Source organism: Rhamphochromis sp. 'chilingali', assembly GCF_963969265.1.
Source record: "Rhamphochromis sp. 'chilingali' genome assembly, chromosome: 11".
Classification (NCBI taxonomy): domain Eukaryota; kingdom Metazoa; phylum Chordata; class Actinopteri; order Cichliformes; family Cichlidae; genus Rhamphochromis; species Rhamphochromis sp. 'chilingali'.
In genome coordinates this window covers 35,086,563-35,113,536 of record NC_137938.1, presented here as the reverse complement: position 1 = coordinate 35,113,536, position 26,974 = coordinate 35,086,563, and the positions used below count along the sequence as shown (strand labels likewise).

General features: G+C 38.9%; 2 protein-coding genes across 2 annotated transcripts in view; one reads left to right on the top strand and one right to left on the bottom strand.

The window, feature by feature from the left end:
• Positions 1 to 8,648: 8,648 nt before the first annotated feature.
• LOC308406061 (vitelline membrane outer layer protein 1 homolog) lies at positions 8,649 to 13,760 on the top strand (the record flags this gene model as incomplete). The annotated part of the gene is made up of 4 exons (XM_080896863.1): positions 8,649 to 8,861; positions 9,735 to 9,847; positions 12,177 to 12,480; positions 13,659 to 13,760. 4 exons carry the CDS (start codon positions 8,649 to 8,651, stop codon positions 13,758 to 13,760), a joined length of 732 nt encoding a protein of 243 aa, XP_080752989.1.
• A 5,178-nt stretch (positions 13,761 to 18,938) lies between these two features.
• Positions 18,939 to 26,974, bottom strand: part of rftn1b (raftlin, lipid raft linker 1b) — a 138,855-nt gene continuing 130,819 nt past the window's right edge. Inside the window, exons 9-10 of the mRNA XM_080897319.1 lie at positions 24,837 to 24,912; positions 18,939 to 24,114 (exon numbers count right to left, since the gene is read on the bottom strand). Coding sequence (XP_080753445.1) covers positions 23,467 to 24,114; positions 24,837 to 24,912 — 724 coding nt within the window. The 3' untranslated portion in view covers positions 18,939 to 23,466. The remainder of the gene's footprint in view (positions 24,115 to 24,836; positions 24,913 to 26,974) is intronic.

Here is a 26,974-nt window from a genome sequence, read left to right as displayed (position 1 = left end):
TTCACACACAGAGGGTGTGAACGGGAGGTGGCTGGGGCTTATGACATGATATTTTGGCTCTTGTTTACATTATACATCTCCAAGAGTAGAATCAACAGTCCAAAATCAAGTATTTTAAGCAGTACTTGCACTGACCTCATTATTTGAAACTTCTTAACCCAGCATCCACTAATTTAACAGCACATCTGAAAAGCCTAATAAACCCTTTAATAATTAATTCTGATTTATTACTACATACATTCTCCTAGTACCTATGAGTATGCTTGATGAAGTAACGAGTGGCTTCCTTTAAACAGCTAACCTACCACTATTCCTTTTGTCTTACTGGCAGATGTCTGTTTTGTTTTGTTCATTTCCCGTGACATGCATCGACACAAGATATCAGTTAGCCTTCGTTTAACATTCACCAACATGACAATGAAAGTGAGGATTATAAAAAGAAAAATGTTTTATTTGTTTTGCCAAATGCTTCCTCTTGGCAGCAGAACAAGGGTCTACATTTGTTTAGCAGATGTGCAATAAAACATGATGGATCATAGTGTCTCAGTTGTCTGTACTAAGCGATTTTCTCACTGTTACAGGTGGCTGTGTGTACCAGGTGATATATGACTATGAGAATGGTGACAACATCACAGACACTCTCTTCTTTGTGGAAACAAACAAAAACACAACATAAAAAGTATATATGAGACTCAGACTGTAGCTCATTATGAGAACCGGGTCAGGAAAGTAGTGGAGACTCATTCCAGTATCAAAGGAAAAACTATATAGATGTAGGTGTTTCAGCATTTTCTTTCCTCCTAAAAATTAAGCCCTTGTTTCAACTGATTTCTACCTCAAAAAAAAAAAAAAAGAAATCCCAAATTTAGTCAGTAACAGCTGCAAAACAGTAATGAAAGCCTAAATGAACAACCCTGAGCTCTATGGATGAGAAGCACATTAAACCTCCTTTTGCAATGCATCAGTGACACTGACTCATCGTTTTACGGTTGATGAGACTGAACCTGCTCTAAAAATTTTCAGCTTCACCTCTGACAAGTAGAAATAAACCACAACCTGCCCTACATCTGTTTTAGTCTTAGGTCTTGTAGGTGGCCTCTTCAGTGAATGATCATGCTTGACAACCATTGAAAAAAAAAAAGCCAAATATATATTTTAAATAAATACATGGACACAGAACACAAGGCTCTACATGCCTGCCGGTGCCTCTTCATCTGGATGATTTCTTTATTAAAAAAGGAAGCAGTGCTTCCGTTCCGTCCATTTTTTTTCATTAAATTGCTCGAAGAAAATCATTTAACCCATAATTCTCTGTCCTGACTCACTCTGCTTTGAAACATGCTATCCAGCAGCTAATTTAGCCAATTTTTGCTCTAATCCTTTTTATGCCCCAGTGCCTCCAAAATGTTGAGGTCCATCTGACCAAGTTGGCTTGATTACAGCTCTTTTGGATTTTCTCCTCAAAAGGTGAAGTGAGCTGGCCGAGAGGTGGCGGTCCTCATCTATGAGCTGTCTGCTCTCATTTGTTTCTCAGCCAACTGGACTCAAGACTTTAATCATACCTGGAGCTGCCACCTAAGACAGGCAAATACTTTCCAGAGTGAAAAAGGCTGACTGAGAAAGAACTTTATTCAGAGAGATTAAATTCCCAAATATAAGTAGACTTACATGTGTCTTTTTTTAACTCAAGTGTGCTTTAATTGAAAATTCAGTGATAATAGATTCACTGAAAATGAATAACAGTACTCACAAAACTGAGTTAAGTGTAGGCAATTAAACTCAGGACCATAATTCCAGGAGACCGGCCAGCTTCTGTGATCTGCTCTCTGTGTTGAGTCTGCTGGTGCGTTCACATCATGGATATAGCTTTATTGCATTAATTTTTATCTGACTATTCAAGAAGCTCTTATGATTGTATGATTAAAAATACTAAAATTGGCAGCATATCGATTGAGATTACAGTACTTTACACTGAATAGTGGACTTGGCTGGCATTTCAGGATCATTAGGTTTCAAATTGCACATTTAAAAGAGTCATTAGACCTCCGCTGACATGAATGCCATCCATGGGAAATTCATAATTATAGTAACTCAGTGCTGATCTTAACATGGCAGTCATGAGCTTCTCAAAAGAGCCGCAGTTCACATTTTCTCCAGGAGTGGTCCCTGTTGTGTTGCCATGCTTCCACACCTACCTGCTCTCTTGCCCCTAATTCCTTCCCTACACCAGCTCCATCTTCTCCCAGCCAGTTTGTCTATGTGGTCTGAAATTGAAATTCTATGTCACCAGCTGTTGTTGTATACCTGCCAACCTTTCACTGCCTTCAGCATGGATTGTGCATGTCTACGTGGTTTCTTTTTTAAATTTGTTTTCCCACACATTTATTATGTACTCAGCCTAAGATGTAGTTGTCTTGAATATCTTTGTAGTATTTCTGCATCTCTGTGTAAGTAATGCTTGCTGATCTTAATAAAATAATATTTCTGTCTGAAAAGGCACTGGATCAGAAAATCACATGCTCATTCTGTGACTACACTGAGATTTCACCAGGTCATTTTGCCCTAGGTGCAGCACTAAATACACGAAGAAGGCAGTTTGTTTCGGATCTGCTTTACTGCAGCTGCCAATCTCATGAAATACTGCAGTTTCGTTATAAATGCTAATATCAGAGAGATGCAAAAAGATTGTCCTTTGGATTTGGTGTTGCATTATGCAGCTTGTCATAAATGGACATTTCAGGACACATTCTTGCTGCATTTGTTGACTTTATGTAACCCGACCCAAATCCTAACAGTGGTTTATTGCTGTACAGCTCTTACTTTGAAGGAAAACCAGTTTTTCTGAAATTTAACCAAACATCAAGTGGAAGCAAAAATGAAATGTGAAACTCTCCAAATGCTACAAGCAGTCCTGGCGTCCTGACAGCTCGGTGTAACCAGTTATGTAATACATTCTGGTAACTTTGTGTCTCAGATAACAGGGCACAGTTTACGTTTTATAAACTTCTCTGAGATGAATGGCTAAGGAAGGAATTGTAGTTACATAGTAACTATGTAACTACCTATGTAACTATGTAGTAGTGCCTTAGACCTCTGTTTGATGCACATGAAAAGCGAGCAGTGCAGTATTATATATATATAACAAATATGCAGTTGAGTTGCCTGACCTACACAGTAAAGATAAATGGCACTGTGGGAAGGTGACATGCTGTTTCTGCTGTTTCTTTTTCTGCGTAATTCACCTTGTGACATGGCAGAGCTCCTCTTTGATCATTTCTGCCAAGGACTCGACTGACACATTATCCTTCAAAAAAAAAAAAAAAATGAACCAGACTGAATAATAGCCAGAACCAGAGTTGGCTTTGTGTTATAATCATTTTATAAGAATAAAGTGTCAGACCTGTCACAATATTTTCCCCCTTAGCATAAGATTTCTGTCTTCACACTTGTGTATTAAATAAAGTTGATATCATTAAAAAACAAGACCATTTCAAAGTCAAACTTTGACAGCAGTCTAATTTTAAATATACAGCGGTAGTGTCTGATAATATGTGTACTGGTAAGCTCAGCTACAGCTGGAAATTGATTCCCTCCTACATATCTAAAAAGTTTTAACTTGGTACCAAATAATCAAGTCACAGTTAATCACAAAATAATAACAATAGCAATAATGTATTGTTGTTATTTAGCTGTTCCTCTAACAGTGATGCTGTTGGAAAGCTTCTCTGTTCCATTTTAACCATAAATAGATTTTAAACAATTGAATATTACACAGTATGTTAGTACAGAGAATTATCACCAGACTGCAGTTCACCTTCAGCTTTATGAAGAGGGGGGTGTCGGGGTGAAGGTGAGAGAACACAAGACATGAAAACTAAATGAGGGAATGAATGAATGAATTATTATTAGACTTAATAAATAAATATCAGGGTGAAACAAAAATGGCAACCCAAAGAGAGAAGAGTCGAAAACACATTGACGCACATGAAGCAGAAATAAACCCACACAGTAGGGAACAATCAAACTAATGAAGACAGGCCGAACAATTACAAAGAAGGGAAAGGAACCAACATCAGGAAGTGAAACCAAAACAAACAAGACACAAGACCCACAAGACAACTGAAGACAAATAAGACTCAGACATCAAGGTCAACAGTAATCATAAAAACTAGAAACACAACAAAACCCCAAAAATATAACTGCAACCAGAACTCAACAAAAAATCAGGACTATGACAGTTTCATCCACACAGTATATGACAGTATGGACACAGCAGGCAGTTATTTAATGAAAAACAAAGAAAACCTTCAGAGCACCAAATGGCACACAGACAAAGTAAAAAAAAAAAGATCAACAAAAATGATCATAAATTCATATGTGAAATAATGCAATAACTAGCTGTAAATTGTAACTACTGAAATCATGCATCATTTTTTATGCTTGAAGTCATGCTTGGCTTCTTGAAAAAACTCAATATTTCTGTGAGAAGTTATTAAAGACCAAGAACGTCTAAAGAAAAGTGAACACTGGCCAGAAAAGCTACCGTACTCCAAATGCATGTTGATGTTGCTCTATTACTTCTTGATATGTAATTAGGCCCCAAAAATGAATTAGCTCGACTAATTCAAAGTCTAATGCTGTTGAGTGAAATAACATTATATTCAGCTTTCAAAATCACACAACGTACACATAATTGGAGCAAAACTCCTCTCCAGGCTGTGTAATTAACACCAATCTGTGGATATGACCTCTTTTATTAGTAACAACAGCTCTATGTGTATGAACAGGTAGTATGATTATATATATGCACAAGTATATACAAGAGTGTAGTCGACTAAAAGTTCTTCAAATTCAAATTGGAATCCATCTCTGTCTTTTCTTATCCTGCACTGAAAACCGGCTACCAATTGTCTGTGCACGAAGGGACTTTAAGATATTTGGTGTAAAAATATGAGCATCAGTGTGCGAGGATAAATGTATGAATGCATTAAAACTTTATCACTGACAGTCTGTTTCATAAGATAAGGCCGTTCTCCTTAATTCAAGAAAAATGGGTTTGTTGGGTTTTATCTGAAAACAGCGATAAGGTTGGATGTCTGAGCACATCCAGACAAGACAAACAAACTATTTAAAATATTCCTCGATCTCTTACAGTCATGTGAAGCTGTTGGATTGTTAGATTTTTTTCCCCTTGATATATGTAGACAAGTGAAATTGATTGTTTTTTAAACAGCACCTGAGGATAAAGATGGGATACAGAATCCCACAGAATCCCAAAGAAAACAAGGTTTTCCATGATGTATTCTATAAAAACATCAATACATATAGTATTCTTCTAAAGCCTTGGCATCAGAGCCTTGTATTTCTCCCTTTAGCAGAAATACCCTCTTGTAGGCGTTATGCATAACCGTACCCCAGTCACCTTTTGCAATGAACACTCTTCCATGTAAAATTATTTTAGCTGTGAGATGTTTTAAGGTTTTGCATGTGTTACATTTTCCAAATTGATCACAAGATTTAAATTGATTCAGATCCTTGCGTCTACTAGCTCATTCCATCACACTCCATTTCTTCTTTTTGCACCATTCTTTGTTTACACTGTATATTAAAGGTCAGTGTGCTGTTTAACCCCCAGCCCTCATTCCCATGACTGGGATGAGGGTTAAACAAAATATGTAGAACCCAGAGGTATATTTTTTGTCATATTTTAGTTGTTTCTTGTCCCTGTGCAACCACAGAGAGCCTTTGGTTTGCAAATGATGCTCATTCCTGGTCGTGTAATTTTTATAGACAATATTGTGAGGCACAGCCAAGGGTTGGAGGGTATCAGATTGTGTGGGCTCAAGATTTCATCTCTGCTTTTTGTAGATAATGTGGTTCTCTCAGCTTCCTCCTGCACACTGGGTGGTGTGCAACTGAGTGTGAATCATCTGAGATAAGAATCAGCACCTCTAAGTCTGAGGCTGTGGTTGTAGGCCAGAAAAGAATGGAGTTTCCATTCAAATCTAGGCAGTTCCTGAGTTGCTTCCCAGAGTAGAGGAGTTTAAGTCTTGGGATCCTGTTCCTGAGTGAAGGGAGAGTGGAGTGGGAGATTGACAGACAGATTGGCACAGATGTGGTACAAGTCTGTTGCGGTGAAGAGAGAGCTGAGTGTGAAAGCAAAACTATTGATTTAAAGCCTGATCTATGTTCCTACCCTCACCTGTGGTCATGGGCTGTGGGCAGTGACGGAAGAATGAGACTGCGGAAACAAACAGCAAAAATGAGTTTCCTCTGAAGGTTGTCTGGGCTCAGTCTCAGAGATAAGGTGGGGAGCTCGGTCATTCGTGAATGTCTCAGAGTAGAGCCGAGTCACCTCCTCATTGAAAGGAGCCAGCTGAGGTGCACGACCTGCTGGGAGGAGGCCCCGGGGGAGACCAGGACACACCCGAGAGATGTCTGGGCCTCACGATGTTTACTGTGTGTTTATTTCAAGTATTTCATGTTGAGGTCAGAATTGCATCGATTGGTTTCATCTTATAAATCCAACACAAATCATGTTTGCTTGAGATTTCTGAAAAATAAATGATGTCAGAGTCAGAGGATGGTAAACAAGCTTTTAGATAATTGCAGTTTTGGTGAAATGGTCATTTCTAATTTGCATATTAATTATATATTTTTTGTAATAATACTATTCTTGGATACTATTCTCTCTTGGATGACATTAATGATGTTCTGAAAAGAAATAAGGTTTATTCTTAATTTATTTTTGGAGGACCTCAATCAGTAGTCTGTGTATATTAAATATGTCAGTAGGATGAGGGTTAATGTTCCACTTCGTGTTCAGCTTTCAGGGGATGCGCTCAGATTATCTTCATGCTCTTTTTACTTGAATTGAATCAATGACTGGATGTAAAATATGTTACATTCTCTGATCCTTTGTCCTTTTGTTGAAACAGAGCTGCTGGTCCTCTCGTTGTCTCTCTTTGTGTGTTCCAGGTCTGAATGTGACAAGCAAACATCGCTCTGTTCTTTAGTCAATATCTAGATCCAGCAGCAGGTGGGCTTTGCCTTTTGGCTGCTGGGCTCTGTGCTGGGTGAGGTTAGGTTTGGATTTTGTTGAGCATAGCTTGAAATGTGCTTCTGGAAAGTGACTTGTGTGGCAAACTTGTAAAACCACAGCCCCTTTTATTTTGTGTTTGTTTATATCTGCCTATAATGCAGTTGTCAATTTATCTTTAACAACCTTTTCGCCTGTTTTGTGGTTAACCAAAGAGACTATGGTTTCTAGAAAGAGTGGGAGTGGTTATGTTCATTGTTATTGGCTTGGAGATCCCAAAGTGTATGTGCTTCTGTTTTCATTTACATTTTATGTTTTTACTTATTGTTACTTTGTAAATAAATTTACTCCAGTAGAGCTTTTCTTTATGCATTTCAAGAAACGGTTATAACTTGACTGATGTAGTTTCTGGGAATGAAACCAGACAAGATGCCATAAACTTCTTTCTAGGGTCAACAGGGAGCGGCTGGTCTGTTTTCAAAAAGAAGCCAGATTGTGTAGAAATCTATGTGAAAACATGGATTATGTCACGCTATATTAATTAATACAGGATGATTTTTCTTTTAAACGAGCACCACTACTTTCAGACTAATAAACCATTACTGTATGTGTGTGTGCTGACCTCAGTTTTTCAGTCAGCTCAACCTTTAATGAAAAAAAAAGTGATGGACAAAATGCTCAATCCATGGTTTTCAACAGTAGTCCACAAACCAGTGAATGATGTCATGGTGGTTAGATGCATCTTTTATAAACAGCCGGTGCCCTGAGGCAACAAAGCAACCCCAAACTACAACACTTTTCCCGCCGTGGCTCACAGCTGGTCTGAGGTTGTTCTGAAATGTGCCTACTGTTACTGAAGCCAAACAGCTCTATCTCTGAGTCATCTGTACACTGCAGATTTTTCCCTAAAGAGTTGCCTGTAGGTTCACTCACTAACTCCAGTTATCCTTTAATGTTCTTTCTGAAAAGAAATGACTTTCTCCTGGCACACCCGAGCCCAGTTAAATTTGTGAAATCTGTAGTTTGGGGATGTTTAAAAGCCCTTTCCAAACTGAAATGCATCAGCAATAGTTCTAAGAAAGAGTCTAATTATGGGAACCTGGTTATTATTTTAGTGGATTTGATGGTGTTGTGTCAGCCTTGTACAAAATGAACAGCAGCGTATGTCAACATTACTAATAGACACTGTTTCTGCTTAGTTGTAGCAGACAAACTCTGCAGTCTATATTTGTTGGGAATAGTATTTAACAGTTCTAATCCTTGCAAGATCAACTTCAAGAATTTATAAGTGCAAAGGTTTGATTATGCAGAAATATGTCCTTATAGAGTTTCTGTTCCATGCATTCTGTGAAGTAAAAGATGAGTGGTCTGAAAGCCTAAAAACAGAGCCTTCATCTCTCCAAACGTCACTAAAATCGAAATCTTTTCTGGTTCCAACACCAGCTGTTTATTCCCACATCACTCTGTAATGTTCCTCTGTAAATGATTCATCCTGCTACAAGTGGTGTATTTCAGAATCAACAGGGAAGCTATAAGAGCTTTGAGCCCGAGGCCCCTTTCACTTGTTAGTTGGCCTTTCAGATTGAAACACTGACTCACTGCTGTCAATATGACAAGTCTGCTCGCCGTTGTGGCCGTGCTGGCTGTGCTGTCCGCTGGGTTCTGTGAGGAGCAGAAGAACTTCTTGCAGCGAGCTGGAGTGGCTTTCAACAGCAGGGAGTATAAATCTCTGCTTACTGTGAGCAACGGAGAGAGGTTTGGAACCTGGACCTGGCCAGAGATGTGCCCAGAGAGTTTCTTTGCTGTTGGATTCAGTGTCAGGGTAAAACAACGTCTCTCAAAAATGCTATAAACGTTACTTTGATTAAAAATGCCTCTACTGCTGCTGATATGACAAACGAATGCCTTATCTGATGGTTTTACACTTCCAGCAATTTCACATTTCACTTACTTTTCCAACCCAGTAATACTGAATATTAAATAAAAATACACAAAACCAAAAACACCCCACCCAAAAAAACCATGACATAAAACTCTTCAAAAAACTTCTCATGAAGATCAAGATATCGTAGCCATTATTATACTTTTGGTACATGCTGTTGTTTACACCGTTTTTTTGTTTTTTGTCTCATCATTTTTAACAGGAATTGAGGAATTGATTTTACTTCCATGCTTCAATTTATGATACTTTATTTATTTTAGATGTTTGTTTTCTGGATTATTGCTCATCTTTCTTTGTTGTTCCTTTTACTGGTTAATTCATATGTTTGCTTGATTGACTTTTGATGAGCCTTTATTGTCAGAAGAAATGAAAAAAATGATCTTTTTAGAATTTGAAATAAATAAACTTAAAATTTGTAATTAAAAATCAAATTTTGGTTCCCAGATCATATTTACCATAAATTTAATTGTTAATCCTCTCCATACTGGCCTGATGATTTCTTCATTGCATGATTCTAGTAAAGAAGATGAAAGCCGAAATCTTTTTTGTGCATTAAACAGCATGCAGTGTAGATACTGGATTTCTCTCACTGCCTCAGATACTCTGCAAAGATGAAAGTGGAACCTGAAAGTGTTGTGTAACCTGACGTGAACTTTTATCCTCAATGTATCTGCTGCTTTACCGAGAAGCAGATAACAAACTGGGCTGATGAAAATCGTTTCTGCTTCTGGGAACTGTCCTCTGTTTTCTCAGGTGGAGTCTAACCAGTACGGGAGTGATGACACTGCTCTGAATGGGATTCGCCTTGTCTGCGCAAAAGATGGAAACCGCAACTTCCTGTACACTATTGAGTCCCACACTGGCTAGTAAGCAGTCATGAATTACACTAATCTCCATCCAGTTTTAATATTTGCCTGAACTGTTTATTCATGCATTAAATCTCAGTTATAAGCCATGAACTACAATTTGGGTTGCCAGATTATGAAATTTGGAGGTGTTTTAGTCTAGGTTAGGTGTAACATATGTAAAAGCAATTTTTAAAATAATTAATTTTCCTCCATTGTGTACCTGGTATACAAGTTTATTTATATATTAACCTAAATTTTCTTGCTACAAAGTGCTACATATTTCAAATCAGGTCTCAAATAATAAAAATACTTCAAAAATAAAGAAAGATGCAATACAATACACAATAAAGATTAAATGTGCAAAATAAATAAACACAAATTTATTTACAAAGGTAGAAAATATTTGAGAATTTTACAAAAGAAAAATAGAGTGGAATGAAATAAATTTGTAGTGTAATGTATTAAAAAGAACAATTTTTTTTAGATTATTTTATGAATAATGGTTATGGTATTTTTCAAGCATCATAGAAAAGCAAAACCCTCCACAAACTCTCTACAAACAGATGGGCAAGAAAACAACATGTTAAACACAAAATGTGAGTAACTTATGAGATAATAGTAATAATCATAACAATAGTAATAAACATGACATTGTAATCTGTAGCGAGAATAGGGAGCAGGTGTAACAGTGAAGCTGCAAGGAGTAGATACATAGTTTAAATACCCTGAGTCATCCATCCAAAGCAACAGGCAATGCACAAGAGAGGTGAAGAAGAGAGCGCGGTCCGGGTGGAGAGGGTGGAGACGACTGTCAGGGCTGATTTGTGACAGAAGGAGAGCAACAAAAGTGAAACAGAAGGTTTAAAGATGGTAGTGAGACCTGCTGTGATCTATGGTTTGGAGATGGTGGCACTAACAGAAGTGGCAGAGTTAAAGATGTTAAGATTTCTACTGGGAGTGATCAGGATGGACAAGATTATAAGCGAGAACATCAGCAGGACAGCTCAGATCAAGCAGTTTGGAGACAGAGTTAGAAAGGTGATGCTGAGATGGTTTGGACTCGTGATGAGGAGGGATAGTGGATATATTTGGCAAAACGTGATGAATTTGGAGCTGCTGGGCAGGAGGAAAAGACGAAGGTCTCAGAGAAGATGGATGCGCTGAGAGAGGACATGCAGAAATGGTTGATGTAGCAGTGGAGGATGCTAGGGTGAGATAGAGGCATATATATCTCTAACTTGAGAACAGACTGAATGTCTTTCCATGTGAAAGTGTCAGGAAACCAGTTTTACCAAAGTTAATGCATATGTGGAATATCTGTTGAACCAGACTGAAATGAGAGATGAAATACAAGGTAGTTTGAAAGCTTCAGAAGCAGATCTCCATTAATAAATAATATGAAAGGGCTCTTTCTTCTTAAGTGCAGGCGAGTCTTTCCTAACTTTGAATACAGATAATAATGAGCAGTAGATGTGAAAAGTTGTGATGCACTGTGATAGACAAGGGTTCACTGCTGTTCAGTATTCAGGGAGAAGTGTGACGGTACAGAGTATTTTCATAATCTGAGCCAGACAGACAGATTTATGGGTGAAACATTACAGACAGCCTTCAGTTCTATCTAAATAGGCTGACATGTTTTTCATGTATTTTTATGTTCTGGTCCCTGTTATATTTTTTGCTTTGTTGTCTTTATTTGTCTTTTTAGTTTCTCATGAGTGTATGCCACTCATTCCTTTCATTTCCTTGTCCATTTACAATTTGTGCCTTCTGCATTTAGTTTTTTCCCAGAACTTCCTGAATGAGGCATACATGGATACAATTGTGTGATCAGCAAAAACAAGCATAAAAATGATATTTAAGTATTCCATAGTCATTTATGTAGAAAACCCACAGTAGATCAAGCATAAATCCCTGTGGTCATATTTCTGATGGCATTGATTGTTTGTGCCACCCACATTAGCAGTTTGGATTCTCTCTGTTGTGAAGATCTCATTTAACCTGTTCACAACAGATTTGTTACCATTATCAGGTAGGTACGGCTAATAAATACTTTGTGTCTTATTGGAAAGTGGCCTCATTTGTACAAGTTTTATTTCAGGAGGTATGATCAAAATGTTGAGGTTGGAGCTATCCACACTTTCTAATGATCTGTGTAATATTTTGTATTTTTTATGGTTCAAGGTACTTTGGAAGCAGCAGGATGCTGGAGGCTAATAGTTTTGTACTACGCTCAGAGAGGAAATGAAAGCATTGCTTCTGCCACAATCATAAATATGTTTTGGATGTTTAAATGTCAAGCTTATTTTCCTCCCCTTCATTTCCCCTTATTTAATCTGTTCCCGCCCAGCTTCGGTGACTGGTCCCAGCCTCAGTACTGCCCGAGCGGAGTGCTAACCTCTTTCCAGATTAGTGTGGAACCCCATCAGGGTCTGTTTGGTGATGACACGGCCGTCAACAACATCAGGTTCCGCTGCAGCAGTAACCCAACGCTGGAGGGGCCCGGCATGGGATGGGGAGAGTATGGCCACTGGAGTGAGGAATGCCCTGATGGAGGCATCTGTGGCATCGAGACCAAGATGGAAGAATACCAGTATGGCCTGGATGACTCCACCCTGAATGATGTGCGTTTCCACTGCTGTGCATCTCAGCAGGTAAGATGAAGGTTAAATTGTTAGACTACAAATATTTGGTGAAGCACACGTGAAGATTTACATGAATGTGTTTGTGAAGGGCTATATTTGAGATGACCTGTGGAAGAGAGAACAATTTTATTTCAGACATGTTACCAAACCAAAATGGTAAAATGGTAACATTGACTCTAACCTACGGACATAATATCAGCTCAATGAAATCTGGAGCAACTAAATTGCAAAAAGCTGCAAAAAAAGCTATTTTTACATGATGCCTTTGCACATATATGCAATAACAAACAGAGAACATGTCTGTATCCCAGAACGCTACACATGTGGTATTTTGAGTGTTTTTAAAATCACAGCCAGCTGGGCGACTCTGCCTCAGGATTTCTAATTAGCTTAAGAGCTTTTGATGATCGTATGAAATTTTCTCCAGATGTTTCTGTATGATGGAGAGGAGGTTTGACTACTTGAGGAACTTTACCGCCAGATGTTCACATATTTGGAAACATTCAGATATATTTCACAAGTCAGTATTAGTGAGAAAAAAATGTAACACGCAGGAATGCTTCAGAATATTTTCTTGCTTACATTGCTAACTTGCCACTGTTACGCGCTGAAATCTACGTGATTTTAGCCATTCTTTGTACCGTATGTTCTGAAAGACAATAGAGGTGAATTATTCAGTAGAGATTGGCTGAAATTTCAGCTGGTTTTATCGATGGTGATTAGAGTTTAGCCTTTTTGTTTGGCTTAAACCAGCTGGTCATGGCACGTGGCTGGTTCTGTTGGAGGAATCTTCCTGTTAAAAGGTAGTTTTTTCTCTCCATTGTCTCCAAGTACTTGCTCATAACAAAACTTTAAATTTCTCCGTATGTACAAAGTCCTTCACAACTGAATACTCAAATTAGTTATTGCTACAAAAGTTGTCAGAGAGTTAGAGCAAAGTAATGAAGCTAGAAGTGAAATATTTAAATGTCACATAACTGGTGGTGTATACAAAATGTTGCTGTTGCTTTATAAATGTATGATTTGTATTTTTTTTCCACAGTGACTGCCAGCTAAGAAGCTCAGTCCAACATCTAAAACTCAAAGAAGACGAATAATAAAAAAGCTCATCGGAAATGTGACGTTCCCTGTGATGTTTTTTCAGGACCTGCAATGTCTCGTGTTTTTTTCATTTGTCAAAAACATAGCCGAGTGTCACCTTCAACATCAAAAACAAAACGATTAAGGAGCTCTGCCTCAGATCAAGCCCTCATTTGAAGATCCACCATGTCATCCCCTCATCAGCATGAGAGCGGCATGTTTTCATATCCTGTCAAGTGAACCAATGAGTTCACAGTAAAGTCATAACAAGCATCAGCCGCTGACACAGCCATTTCCTAGAATTCCTACTGGAACTAAGGTAATTAGGAAACGACAAGAGAGGGGGTATTAATTAATTTACAGTTTAAGGCCTGACAAAGGTTGATAAGACACCGATTGGCACACACAGAGGTAATTTTGCTAATTAATCGGTGAGCAGTTAATCTGCTAACACAGAGTGCGTACGGAGGGTTGGGGAGGGAAGTGGAGGACGTTATCAAACTCCGAGGTAATGGTTTTCAGAACATTTTGCAAGTCAAGGAAAAGCGATTACAGCCTCTCACGTAGGCTTCATCTACATAGGGCCTCTTGGTTGTGATAATTAATACAGCAGTGCTGACCTCATATCTAAGTTCAAAGTGTACTTACTGGTGCTGATGCTCAAGTGCACTTGTTGGCATCCTCAGAAAAACAGAGATGCTGACTTTGACAGGAGGAGAGGTCACATGGCATATAGTTGTGTTTAAAGTAAAAATACATCTCATCCATCATTTGAATTTTCCCTTAAATGTCTAAAAAGTAAAGGGAAATGATATATATGAGCGCAGATGGCCTAAGGTGCAAAAAACTTATTTTCTGTCTATAGCATCTTTCTTGTGAAAGTCATTATAAACTCGGCTATATGCAGCCAAACTCAGTTAAAAAACAATAAAGTGATAGAGTTAATGGAGTAGAGTAGAGATATGAATATTCTAAGGGCACCAGCAACACAAGGTGGATTTTTAGAGAAATGAGTGCAATAATCCAAAACCCTCAAAACTTTTAAATTACCCTACTGATTATTTCCTAAGTCACTGTTTGGATAAAGCTTCTACATTTACAATAGGTGCTCCAGCCTGAGCAATGACTGAGTCATCACACTGAATATAAAACTAAAGACGGTATAAAAGATAGACCCTGAATATGATCTTGGAAGTTAGCATTTTGGTCTTTTGTAGCAAGAAGCTACTATAAAAGGGATAAGTTATCAGCTCCACAGACACACATATTGGCCACTGACTAGAATTTAACTCAGCAAAAATAAAGCATAAACTTCTTAGATGGTCTGCGCAACATTGAGGTGATGATCCATTAAAAATGCTTAAAAAAGCACTAACACAGTGGAGATGTTCTGTGTACTGGCTTGAAGTAGTTCTAAAAACCATTTACTCTCCTCAGAGTTATTCTGAAGGAGTAAATGATCCATAGAGGCTCAAAGTGTTTTTTATTTTCTATTTTGTGTGTGTGTGTGTGTGTAAAAATGTTTTTAAAGCACTAAAGTTGAACATTTTAACATAGGAGTCTCTGGGGATTGACTCACTTTGGAGTCAGTCTCAAATGCCTCCTGGAGGACCTGCAGTTGCTGACAATCACACATCGGCTTTTAAGGCTGCTGGTGTTGCCGCTTGGGCAAAACATCACAGGTAGGTTTGAGGAAAGATTTCAGTTTGGGTTGAAAGAGTCGACCTTCATTGATATTGTTACGAAAATAAATATTCAAATCTGCAGAAGGCAGCACGAATGCTCTATTTCTCACATGGCTTCAACTGGACACCACACAGACTTTGAAGCAGGGAGCTGGCAGGTTAAAGACAACAATGTCCATTCTCACTCAATCAGGTGTTCACATTTTGACATGAACCTCTGCTGGGTAATCTCTGCTTCTCTGAAAAAAAAAAAAAAAAAGTCCAGGGTTGCAGTGTGTGAAATTGGCTTTGGTTATATATATACGAGACCGTTAAAGTCCCCCTTTAGACATATTTAAAGCTAAAGTCTGGACATTATGTTTCTGTAAAACCGAAAGATTCTTTCTTTGTAATAATTTCATATTATGAAATTGACATTTTTCCACAAACTGAAAAAATGTAAAGTCATTGTTCTGTGTATTACAGCAGTGCTGCCAACACTCTTAGACCTTTTTTTCTCTCTTTGATGAACATTGGATTTGACTCTACTAATTACAGAATAGACGTCAGACAGTGGATTTTTTCAATCAAATAAATATTAACTGACTCAGCACCAATACTAACAAAACCATTAGGAGTTCAGTCTATTTTGAAAATAATTTCTCTTTGCATTAGGCCTCAGTTAGTCACTAGATGGCAGTGCTGCACTGAAAGGGACTTTAACCAACATCTCACCTGTAACAGTGAGTTTTATGGCAAGATGCTGGCAACATAAACATTGTACTCTGATTTTATTCACTGAGTGCTGTGAGTTCTAGATGTATCACTCCATAGCTGAAAACACTGCAGCGCTGTAGGCTCCACTCCAGAGACCCTTTGGGGACAGCATTGGAACAGCGTCAACCCCTGCCTGAACACTGTTACAGCATCCCCCAGCATATGCATGAAAACAACATTTTTTGAAGCCACAGAGAAACCTCATTATTCAAAAACGTGCTTCCCTCAGCAAACTGTTTTATGTCATTACCTGTGGGCCCTGGAGTGGAACCTTGTGGATGTAGCACCCTGAGGTCACAAGTTTAATATACAAACCACAGGATCACTGTGTTTCTTACCATTTTAGTGGCTCTCCGGTGGGTCCCCAATCTGCCTCAAGAGCCATTAATGCCTCCTGCAGTGAGGAGAATGGATATGGTGTTTTGGTTGAAGGCAAAGCCTTCCTCGTAATGACCTTACTCTCCCCTGGGCTCTCAGCTCATGACTTATAGATCACACCGGCTGTGTTGAATCAACTGTAAATATAGTTCAGCTCAGAAGCACCATAGGGTTATTATAATGCGTGTCGGTCAGAGATTTTATGTGATACTGTGATGCATAAGGGACAGTTTTCAGCCTGAATTGGGTTGTTTTGATATAAGAACAAGAGAACAAAATGGTATTTCTGTGGTGTTAGTGTGTAATAACTATCATGTTGATCTATTCTAAGGTTCACACAGTAATGAAGGTAATAACCAGATGGAGCAGAACTTTAAAAATTATCCTTTCACAGAGAGAAAATCTTAATATGAGGCTATAATTCTCTGCTGCATTATGCTTCTTTCAACATTTTCTCTGCGTTCAGTGGCCTGAAGTTGTCATTTCACGTCTTTCTGTAGTCCTCCAAGGATAGACTGTCCTTGTGCAGAGCGAGAACTCTGCGTTCTGAATAACTTCTTTTCTGGGTTCTGACACAGAGCACTTTATGAAGGACAGCCATTGTGTTTCATGATTCTGCAGGGTGTGCGTAGATGGCTGGAAGGCTCAAATTCTTTTCTGCTGCTAGTACCCTTTGAAAGCCATTTACACGATCTTATGTCTATATGCCACAGTGTGACTTGTGCTGTGTATGAATATCCTTGTGTTTGAGGTATAATTTGAAATATTAAACTTCCATTTCTAACATTCTGCAGAAATATTTTGTGGCCAGATACATTTTTTTCTCAGAATCGTAGTTTTACAGAAGAGGAAACTTATGTTGTTACATTGAATAACTAAATTGGTATAGGAGACATTATAAGAGATAGACGTGGCACTCAAAGAATCTCTAATAGAAGTTGAAGAATTTAGTCACAGTGTGCAGTGGTTAGGAGAGTTGCCTCACAGCAAAAACTGTGTAACATTTCCATTTTCTCCCTGTGCCTTCCTGCAGTCCAAAGACATGCTTCTTAATTTAACTGGTTATTCTAAAAAGACCCAAAGCTGTGAATATGAGTGTGGATGACTCTTTCTCTCTGTATTAGTCCTGTGACAGACTGGCAACCCGAATCAGGGTGCACTCTGCTACTTTGGCCTGTGACAGTTGGGACAAGCGCCAGCTGCAACCCTGAATTGAACAAGTGGTTGAGTGGTTGATGAATGGAAGGATTCGCTTTTGCTTTCCTCCCATCGATGAGCAAATCACCAGGAACTGAAACAGGAAAGCTCCCACTCCCTGGACTTCTAAAGTCAAAGGAGAGCCTGCTTGCAAGAATTTCTTGCATGAGCTGTTGACCAAAACTGAGCATTTTGTAGGGAGTTTTTTTTTATTATTATTTAGGAAAGTTGCTCAAGACAGTTTATACAGTTACAGCTACATTGCACCATCTGCCATTTTGATTTTCTAACCAACTGACAGCAGTCACTGTTGACCACCACACCTTCCTGCTTCTTACACACAGCTGTGCATGCATTAGCAAAAAACCTAGTCTTTTTGGGGCACTAGTAGCTCCTTGTCTTTTTTTTTTTCAATTACAAAAAACCCATTAATTTGATTTCAATTTACATATCAATGCTATATTCACAAAACTACTATACTATATAATGTATACGATGTTGAAACAAAAAGGCTTTTTTTGAATGGAAACTTCTGCTACTGAATTTAGCCAGAATTTTTGATTATTTAAATGTTTTAATTTAATCACTTGAAATTTCAAATTATTTTCTCAGATGTTTGAATTAAATGTTGAGATAATAACCCAAAACTCCTGGATGGTAAAAAAAAAAAAAGTATGAAAAACAAGCTTTCAAACCTTTTGTTTGGAAATTGGTGTAAATATTATTTTAGCTATTTAACTCTGTTCATGACTTTCCATTTTGCACTTTGTCATGAGTGTCCCTTGCTGAGTTCTGGCTAAATTGCAGTCAATGTCTATACAATGGGATTAATAGGAAGTGTGTAATGGCTCTCTGTAGGTCTTTCCCCAAGCTCACATCTGAGGTTCAGGGCAGTTTCAGCAGTGTGGTGACAAATAGATCTACTTGTTACAGGAGGCCAGATGGAGGTAAGTGTACTTATGTTTTACTGTATCTGCAACCTGAATCTTCATTAGCTTCAAATTTTAATGAAGAGCTCTGACTGTCGGCCTACAGGAGGAGTCATAGCAAAGCCATAATGGTACGAAATGCTGTACAAACATAGAAGTGAAAGTTTTGGAGAAGAGGGCATTTTAAATCTAATGTCGGGGCAAAAACACCAGAGTATTTAAGCTTTTTTCCTCCTTTCACTATTTTATTTCAATGAATATATAAGTCATACTTAGAAATAAAGTATAATATATGAAAATGCTTTAGCATGTTTGCCCCTTAGCTTCTTTTTATTTGCAGCTGTCTCACTAAGCAAGGCTCCTTTAAAACTTTCACATAAAAGAAGCACGGACACGTGTACACATTAAATATAAATCATTTTATAATATACAAATTGTACAGATGTCATGAACAATAGGAATGTTGACACACTCAGGATAGCAAAGATAAAGAATACTTTTTTTCTTCCGCGATAGCGATGCAAAAGACAACGGCACATGATCAAACTCAACATTCAAGATGGCAGCTGAGGTGATAAAAAAAACTCACATCAGAGACAAAAATCTAAGAATACATTTTGCAGAGGCTGTGAGCAAGCTAAAGTGACAACACAGAAAAAAACAAAACAAATAAATGACGGCATCCTATTAAATCATGTTCTGCCTTTTCTGCTCTGCCCATTTCACACCATAGTAGCACACAGGAAATGAACCATTACGTTTTTTTTTCTTTTTACAGCATTACCAAGAATGATTGCACCAGCGCCACTATTGAGGCTCAGAGACAATTATGCTGATATAAGACAGTATGTTACCTTTCCTTACAAGAAAGGGGAGAGGGCCGTATATTTAATACTAACGTTAGATCTCCTTCTTTTCACAGACGGCTAAGTTAACACGGTTCAACATCATTTAACTGATGAAGTGTCAGATCCTATCTCACTTTTCTCTCCCTGTCTCTGTTTTTTTTTTTCCGTTTTGTTTTTGTAGACCACAAAAATCACAATTACCCAGAGTCTCTGGAGTGTACTCATGTCAGAGGTTAGACTGCACAGCAACCAATCAGCCCTTATCAGGGGGAGACGGAGCCCCCTAAGGCCACGGCCCCATGCTGGATGGACGGATACAGGGCCGGCTGTAACTTTTTGTCAAGGTTATGATCATCCATATTTGTGGATGAACAACAGGAATGCAGCGGGAGTCACAAAGCACTCGTGTCAGCTGAGATCATCTCATCGTTTTCATTTTCCAAACTCTGTTCCCATAGATAAAGACGGATCTGAGCTATGTGTTTTCACAGGATGCCAAAGGGGAATAAATGTCACAGTTTTTAGATTAAAAATGTGCAGACATGCAAAAAAGGCGAAAGAAAGGAACGCTGAAATAAATTCATATTCATAAAACAGATGGATGACAGTTAAAATGTTTAGCGTGACACTGGGGAGAAAGAAAAAATTGATTCAATCTGAGGAAATAAGCTGACCAGGATTTAACAGGGGAATTTCTCAAATATTCATAAAGATCTTGTCTGCTCGCAAAAGATGCCTTTTGGTGTTGCCTTTCATAATTTATATTTATTGTATTCCGACTAAAACCGTGAAAGTGACAGCTGAGTCCTATTTGCTCGTCAGCTTCTCTGATGCAAGAGGTGGCATTAAATATTTCTTGCTTATTATTATGCTTATTAAAGTTCAAACAGTCAAAAGCAGCTGAGTCGATGACGTTTAAGGAGACGGAAAGAAAATAAAAGAGAATACTATAATGTGACTATAATATGACTTCATATCTTCATTCAATATCGGAGTGGTTATTTGTCACGTGCTCGTGCACACTCCTGTGTACAGCTGTGGAAAATCCATTCTGGCTCAAACATGACCCTTGACCTCGTCTGCCATTAGCGATGACCTCACGCTCACAGTTCTGGTCTCCGTCATAGTGGAGGGCGAGAGGACAAGGAGCATATGCTTCAGGGGGGTCACGCATGCAGCGACCCCTCAGTTCAAAACCCACAACGGCCCTCGGGAGGTAGCTGGAAGCGTCAGTCAGCGATACATTTTTGCAAGCTTTAGCAGAGGCAACACAAAGCCCACAATAAAAATGTCCAAAAACAGAACATTCACAATAAAAAAAACACATGTTCAAAACATGTTAAGAATGATCCAAAATATAATACCTTCATATAGACACACACATCTTTATCCTGTCCTTCTGAATCCCAGCAATAAAACATTTAACAACATCTTCAAAATACCAACACTGACTGTAGCAAAACGTTCCCGTTTGACTATAACAAACACTTAAATCACCATGGTGCCTCTAAAAGACATTTCTAATAGCAGACTGTGGGCCATTTACAGTATAGTGATAAGGCTAAACTGGTCACAGTTTTATATTCTACTCTACACAAAAACATCTGCCATTTTACATTGAAAAATCTCAGCGGCGGGTGGATTAATCTCCCGAAAGGAGAGCACTTATTCAGCATAATCGATCTTACTTATGTGTAATTGAAGAGTTTCTTCTCCAGGAAGGATCCATTTTTCTTGACCAAGCTATCATTTATTCTCATGAAACAAAATATCCAAATTGTGACAAATTATACTATGTATAAAGCCAGACAGAAGGTAGTTTAAGTTCTTTATAAATCAAATGCTAACGCTTTAATAAATAGGCTTTCTGACATCTTTGTGATGAGATATAAGTTCTTTGCAAAAATGCAACACTTTTTTTTTTTTAACACAAACTCTTCCTCCTCAGTGCAAATGATTCCCCATGACATCACTGTTAATATGAAGGCTATTTGCTTCACATTGAGGTGTTTTGCTGTCAATACCTCCTCCCAATAAGTGACCCCCATTATAAATGCATGATTACTGACAGATACCCCACTGACAAAATCCATTAGTGAGCTAATGAGAGCTCCACACCGTGAATGTTGCCACTTCCCTCCCCTCCTGTTCCACCTTTTAAAATGGAAAGCTACACGATGCCATGAAACAGCACATTAGGACTTGGTTATTGTCAGAAATGATGTCTGGTAAGAGGTGCTTAAAGAGCTGGAGGTAAAATAATGAAGGAAATCTCAACAGGGAATGTGGGACACAAACGGCTGTTACTTTAAATGAGCCTATCCATTTCTTTTATTTGACTCTCTTATGCTCTGTGGTCTTTCTCTTTTACTGCAGCCTTCTTCTTTATTTCAATTTCTACCTCTCAAATCTGGTCTCAATAAACAACGAGGCTACGACATGTTCTGACCACACAGCTTAACCTCGTTTCCACACTGACAACTACTTTCATTTTCAGCGACTGACTGGAATGTAATTAAAAATGCAACTTTGCGCAGGAATAGATCTCCTGTATGTAAAAGCTAACTCTGAATATGAGTTCGGCCCTCGAGGTGCAAACATTCAGCTGAATTTCACATCCTTATCTAGCTTGGCTTTGAATATGGAACATTCTGTATGCAAGGTGAGCACACCAAAGAGTGATTATCGGCTCTGTTTGAAGCACTTGATGGCTTAGAGCTCAGCGTAAACAATTATCTGTTCAGCCTACTTTGGATTGCCTGTCGCAACAAATGCCTTTCCCATCACCTCTATGAGCTTTCTCATCCCTTCACATTCGAACTCACACGAGAGCAGGGTTTAGGACGATTCAGGATGTTTTTCTAAGCCTACTTGCCCTTTACATTGTCAGATGGGTTAAAGAGGCAGCCAAGACCCTACCTCTTTTTTTTTCTGTTTTCACAGCTTCATAAAGCAGTAAGAGCTGGTCAAACAGGTAACTTTATCGCTGTAAGACAGGAAAAGCTCACCATGCTCTGTTTTCTCTCTGTTAGGACTTACTTTTATATGTATTTGTGTTTGTGTAAAACAACATCATTTAGGCTAGCTATTTAACCCTATTGAAAAGTTGCAAGTGGGCTGCAACAAGAATAATAATGCAAAGCCCCTGGCCTTGTCAAAGGCCTGGGAACACCAGGAAGTAACACAAAAAAGTGAATCTATTCCTTTTTGAATACCTGATTTTAGAAGATTAGCAACATGCAGTAGCAGCAGTTCTTGTTGAGAAGCTGCTAGATTGTTAGCTAAATGCATTAGTTAAGTCACATTACCTAAATCAGCTTCTTTCATTTCGTCTTTCATCTTTAATATAAGATCGTCTGGGCTGTCTGCTCCCTGTTGTTTTGCTGTCAGCATTTTAAACCATTACTGGGAGCGTAAAAAAAGCTCTTAAGCTAGCAGCTATTCTAAATATAACTTAGGTTGGCTGTCAATAAGAAAGAAGTTCATTTAGTTTTTTCAAAAGGTGCATTTACATTATAAACTGCTTCACTAAAACTGTCAACAAACCATTCAATTTATCAGGAGCAGGTTACAGTCTGATAGATGAGGCTAAATTCATGTAAATTTAGACGGATAGCTACCAATAAGCTTCTTTGGGGAACGCCTTTAGCAGTGAGTCCAAGACAGTGTTTGATCTTACTCTTAGCAATTTGGTCAACAGCAACACTCCTCGCAAACAATAAATCCAGTAATCAAAATGAATCCACATTAGAAAACATTTTAAATGCTGGGTGACCAGGCCTTTAAATGTTAGCTTCATTCTGCACATGCTCTGATTTTGGCATCCTCCTCAGTGCTCTGGTCTTCCTCATCCAGCGACGCCACCCTGACTACCACGCATCAGCATTTCCTGTTTTAGATAGTATATACATTCAGTATGTGTGGTTTTAAATGAAGTTCTTTCCAAGCTACACTGAGTTAGGATGTGGGGGGTATCATCAATGAGCAATGGGAGGTTTGGAGAATGCTGCAGCGATGGGGACCAAAGCCCCATTAATTTGGATTAGGGACAACACTGGGAACCAGTTCTTAGGAATGGGGACTGGTAGGGTGGGGAATGAATCTTAACTTTAACAACTGGGGCTACTCTTGAGTCTCCTCTGGGCTTTGACATGTGGCCTGTGGATCAACCACAATCTCCTTGGCAATGATTTCCGTGTGTACTGATTCTTCCGTTTTGCATCTGACTGCATTATCTCCACCTTCATCTTTCTCCTCATCTGTCTCTACCCCATTTTCTATCACAACTTCAACTTCCGCTCTGCCCTCGTCCTCCTTTTCTTTGGTCTTGCTCTCGACAGTTGCAATGGTTTTCATCACTTCCTTGAACTCTCTGTTTTCAGAAGGCTCTCCGTTCACTTTTGATCCTTCTCCATCCAGTGCTTCTTCTTCAGTGCCATTTTCTGCTTCTTTGTCTGTTGTCGATGCTCCTCCATCTTTCTTTGTGACAGTCTCCATACTGATTTCAATACCATCATCATTTTTTCTATCCTCCTCACACCTTGCCTCTCTCTCTGTCATTGTCTCACTTTCTCTTGCTGTCTCTCCCTCTGCTGTGTTCGCCTTTTCATCCCTACTCTTATCTTCTTCCTTTTCGACCTTCTCTCTGTCATCAAGAGGCTTGGAATCTTCTGTTTCCTTCTCAACTTTTGTTTTCTTTTTCTTCTTATTTTTTGCACTATCTTTGATGCAGTTCTTGTTGGACTTGCTTCGGGGCTTGAAGATTAATTTCTGAAACATTTACATTAGTATGTTAGTGGAATGCATTGTAACTCTGCAAATATGCTTTTGGCCACAAAGCAGTGTAGGCAGACTTAATTAAGAATGGATCACTGTAGATCTAATATAGCGCTGGGATAACTAGCTAATTCAGACGAGTCTCATTGATGCAGAGAAGGAAATTGAGGCTATTGTGAGGGGAATTACTGGTGGCCTTGAGGCCTTCGGACTGACCAAACAAACAGGCAAAAATTGAATGCAATATGTCCTCAATTACTTGAACAACTTCTGAAGGGTTCACACACACTGCAGGGATAGTGATAAACTGCACAGAAAAAGCAAAAAAGAAAGCAAATCCCTGACTCTTTTTGCTGCTGTGATGCCAGTTTAAATTCGGGTCACAGAAAGCATCAGCATAGATTCATTCCACTGCAGACAAAGGTTAGCTTTAAAGGTTATCACTGTTATTTAGGCTAGCCAAGAAAGAATTATAAGCCTCATTCCCCAAAACAACACACTTGTCTGTTGCTAGAGAGCGCCTTATATCTAAAACAAAGAGGTGCTGGTTCACATTTATCCAGTGCTGTGTGTTGGCCAGCTAAAACAAAAATTGTGGAATTGGAGGTAGCAAAAGGTGATGTTGACCTTGGATGTATGAAGAGCAGGTGACAGAACGACTAGTGGGAGATCCCACGATATCCAAGAGATACAAAGAGGAATGTGAGGTCACGTACCTTTGATTCCCTCCTCTTTCGGCCTAAAACGGGCCTCTGCAGGAAAACAATCTGTTTGGTGGACAGACTTCCATCACTAAAGGACACGGGGTCAAAAAGAGAAAGGGAAAGAGAACAGACCATCAGCTGAAATTGTTGGATCTTCAACAAGACATGATTTTTTAAAAAACATTTTACTTATCAACGTTTAAACAATTAGAAATTCTGCAACGCACAGACAGAAAAAGTGCTTTCTTAATCCAAGATAAATATGCACAACTGATTGGAGTAAAATGCTGAGATAACACGCACTCTTTCTGACCATTCATCAAGATAGTCAAATTAACTGCCGGCCACTGCTCATGCTTCACACTCTTATCTGACATTTAAGGATATAGGCACACATTTGTAGCCCAACCTCTTCCCTGCTGTCATCTGTAAGTATCATTTCTCCACTTTGCCTTTGAAAGATGCAGAAAAGCAGCTCACATGGAAGCAGACAGCCTGCCTTTTTGCAACTTATGAACATGTTCTGCTGCTCTAAACACGCACTTCTTCTCTATTTCTGTATTCCCCCGACATAATCCTTCTTCCCATGCACATGTCTCACTCCTGTGTTCTGAGAAGGATAATCTGCAGAAGTACTCGCACAGTACTGACAGATTAATTGTGGCAGGAAATGCAGATTTGTTTCTGAGTGGGCTTCCTGTCTCACACATTCACTCTCCAGTCTGCTCATATTTTGTCATGTGCATCCCTTTTCTCAGCCCATTGTGCTCTCAGTAAATAGCTGCCCGCTCAGTTCTAACTCTTATCTCATGTGACAGCCTGTTTTGTGACAGTTTTATTGTTTGTTTCTGTGTTATTCAATCCATTTTCTCTTGCTATGATTGGATATGGCTTAAAAGGAGATATGTCCCGTGATAATATCTGCCACAGGTTCAATAACACATGCGCATAAAAGTCGGATGCTTTCTAAACTTAAGCCGCCTGCTCAACTTTGCACTTGAAGAAAGATGGCAGGTTTATGATCACTGCAGAACCTTAGGAGCCTGCTACAAACCTCCCCCTTCCCAACATCAAATAGACTTGAGGCTCCTTTAGCAGAAGGCTTACTATCTAAACCATCCAAAGCCTACCACAACCTCTTTTTTTTCCATTACCTCTTTCCTTCCACCATTTATACATAAGCTATTTTCTAAGCTGTCAAGAATGCTGAATGGCTTACTGGTGAATCAAAGCTGAAAACTAGCTGGAGTTTCCAGCAAAAAGCCCCAGCCCATTAAGTTAGAAAGGAGTGGATGGCTTAGAAAATCACAGGCCTTTACTGAACCTACTTTTGGCTGTCAGTGTCAGCTGCACCATTATAACCTGAAGCTATACAGAACAGCAATAGCCTGTGCCTTTTTTTTATGTGTAAATGTACCTGCTGGTGGCTTCATCTGTAAGGGGGAAAAGCCCGCTACAGAACTCAGCTGGAAATTGCCTCTTGAAATAAAAAAAGAACAAAAAAAACCTGACACATGCAATCAAACACCAGTGGAGCAAACTTTTGCTCCACAAAATTAACACACTGTGTAAAACACACACACTATTCCCGATATTAAGCTTTTAATACGTTTGGATACCTGCAATAATGAACAAGTTCGTCAGAACCTTCTTTGTCTCCCTTGTTGTTGTCCCCCCAGTTAATGTAGAGAAATTTGCAGTCACTGTAGTTAATGGCTTTAAAATGTAATTACCATCTACATTAATTGAATGTGGAGAACATGAACGCATGCTCTGAGACAACTACATGAATTAATGTTGTGTGGAGAAGCCGCTGAGCACCAGTTAGCATTAATTTCAGACGCTGCTGAGATCAGTGACACTTATCTGAACCCTCCAGATGAAGTGCAGCCTGGAAACCCTCACACTATGCAAAGCATGCATTTGCAAATTTTGCGTTTAAAAATGGAGGAGTCGACAGCACAAAAACAAGTGTAATGACTACTGCTAATCTGAAATAGATCATCAACCATTATTTTGGAGCGCAAAATGTTTTTCAGGCAGGGAGAGAAATGAGCGCTGTCTTGTACTGTATCTAGGCCGACTCTGATTAATTAGCCATGTTGTGCTGTTGTGTTGTGGCATTTTGAAAGAGAGGAGAGAGGGGGCCG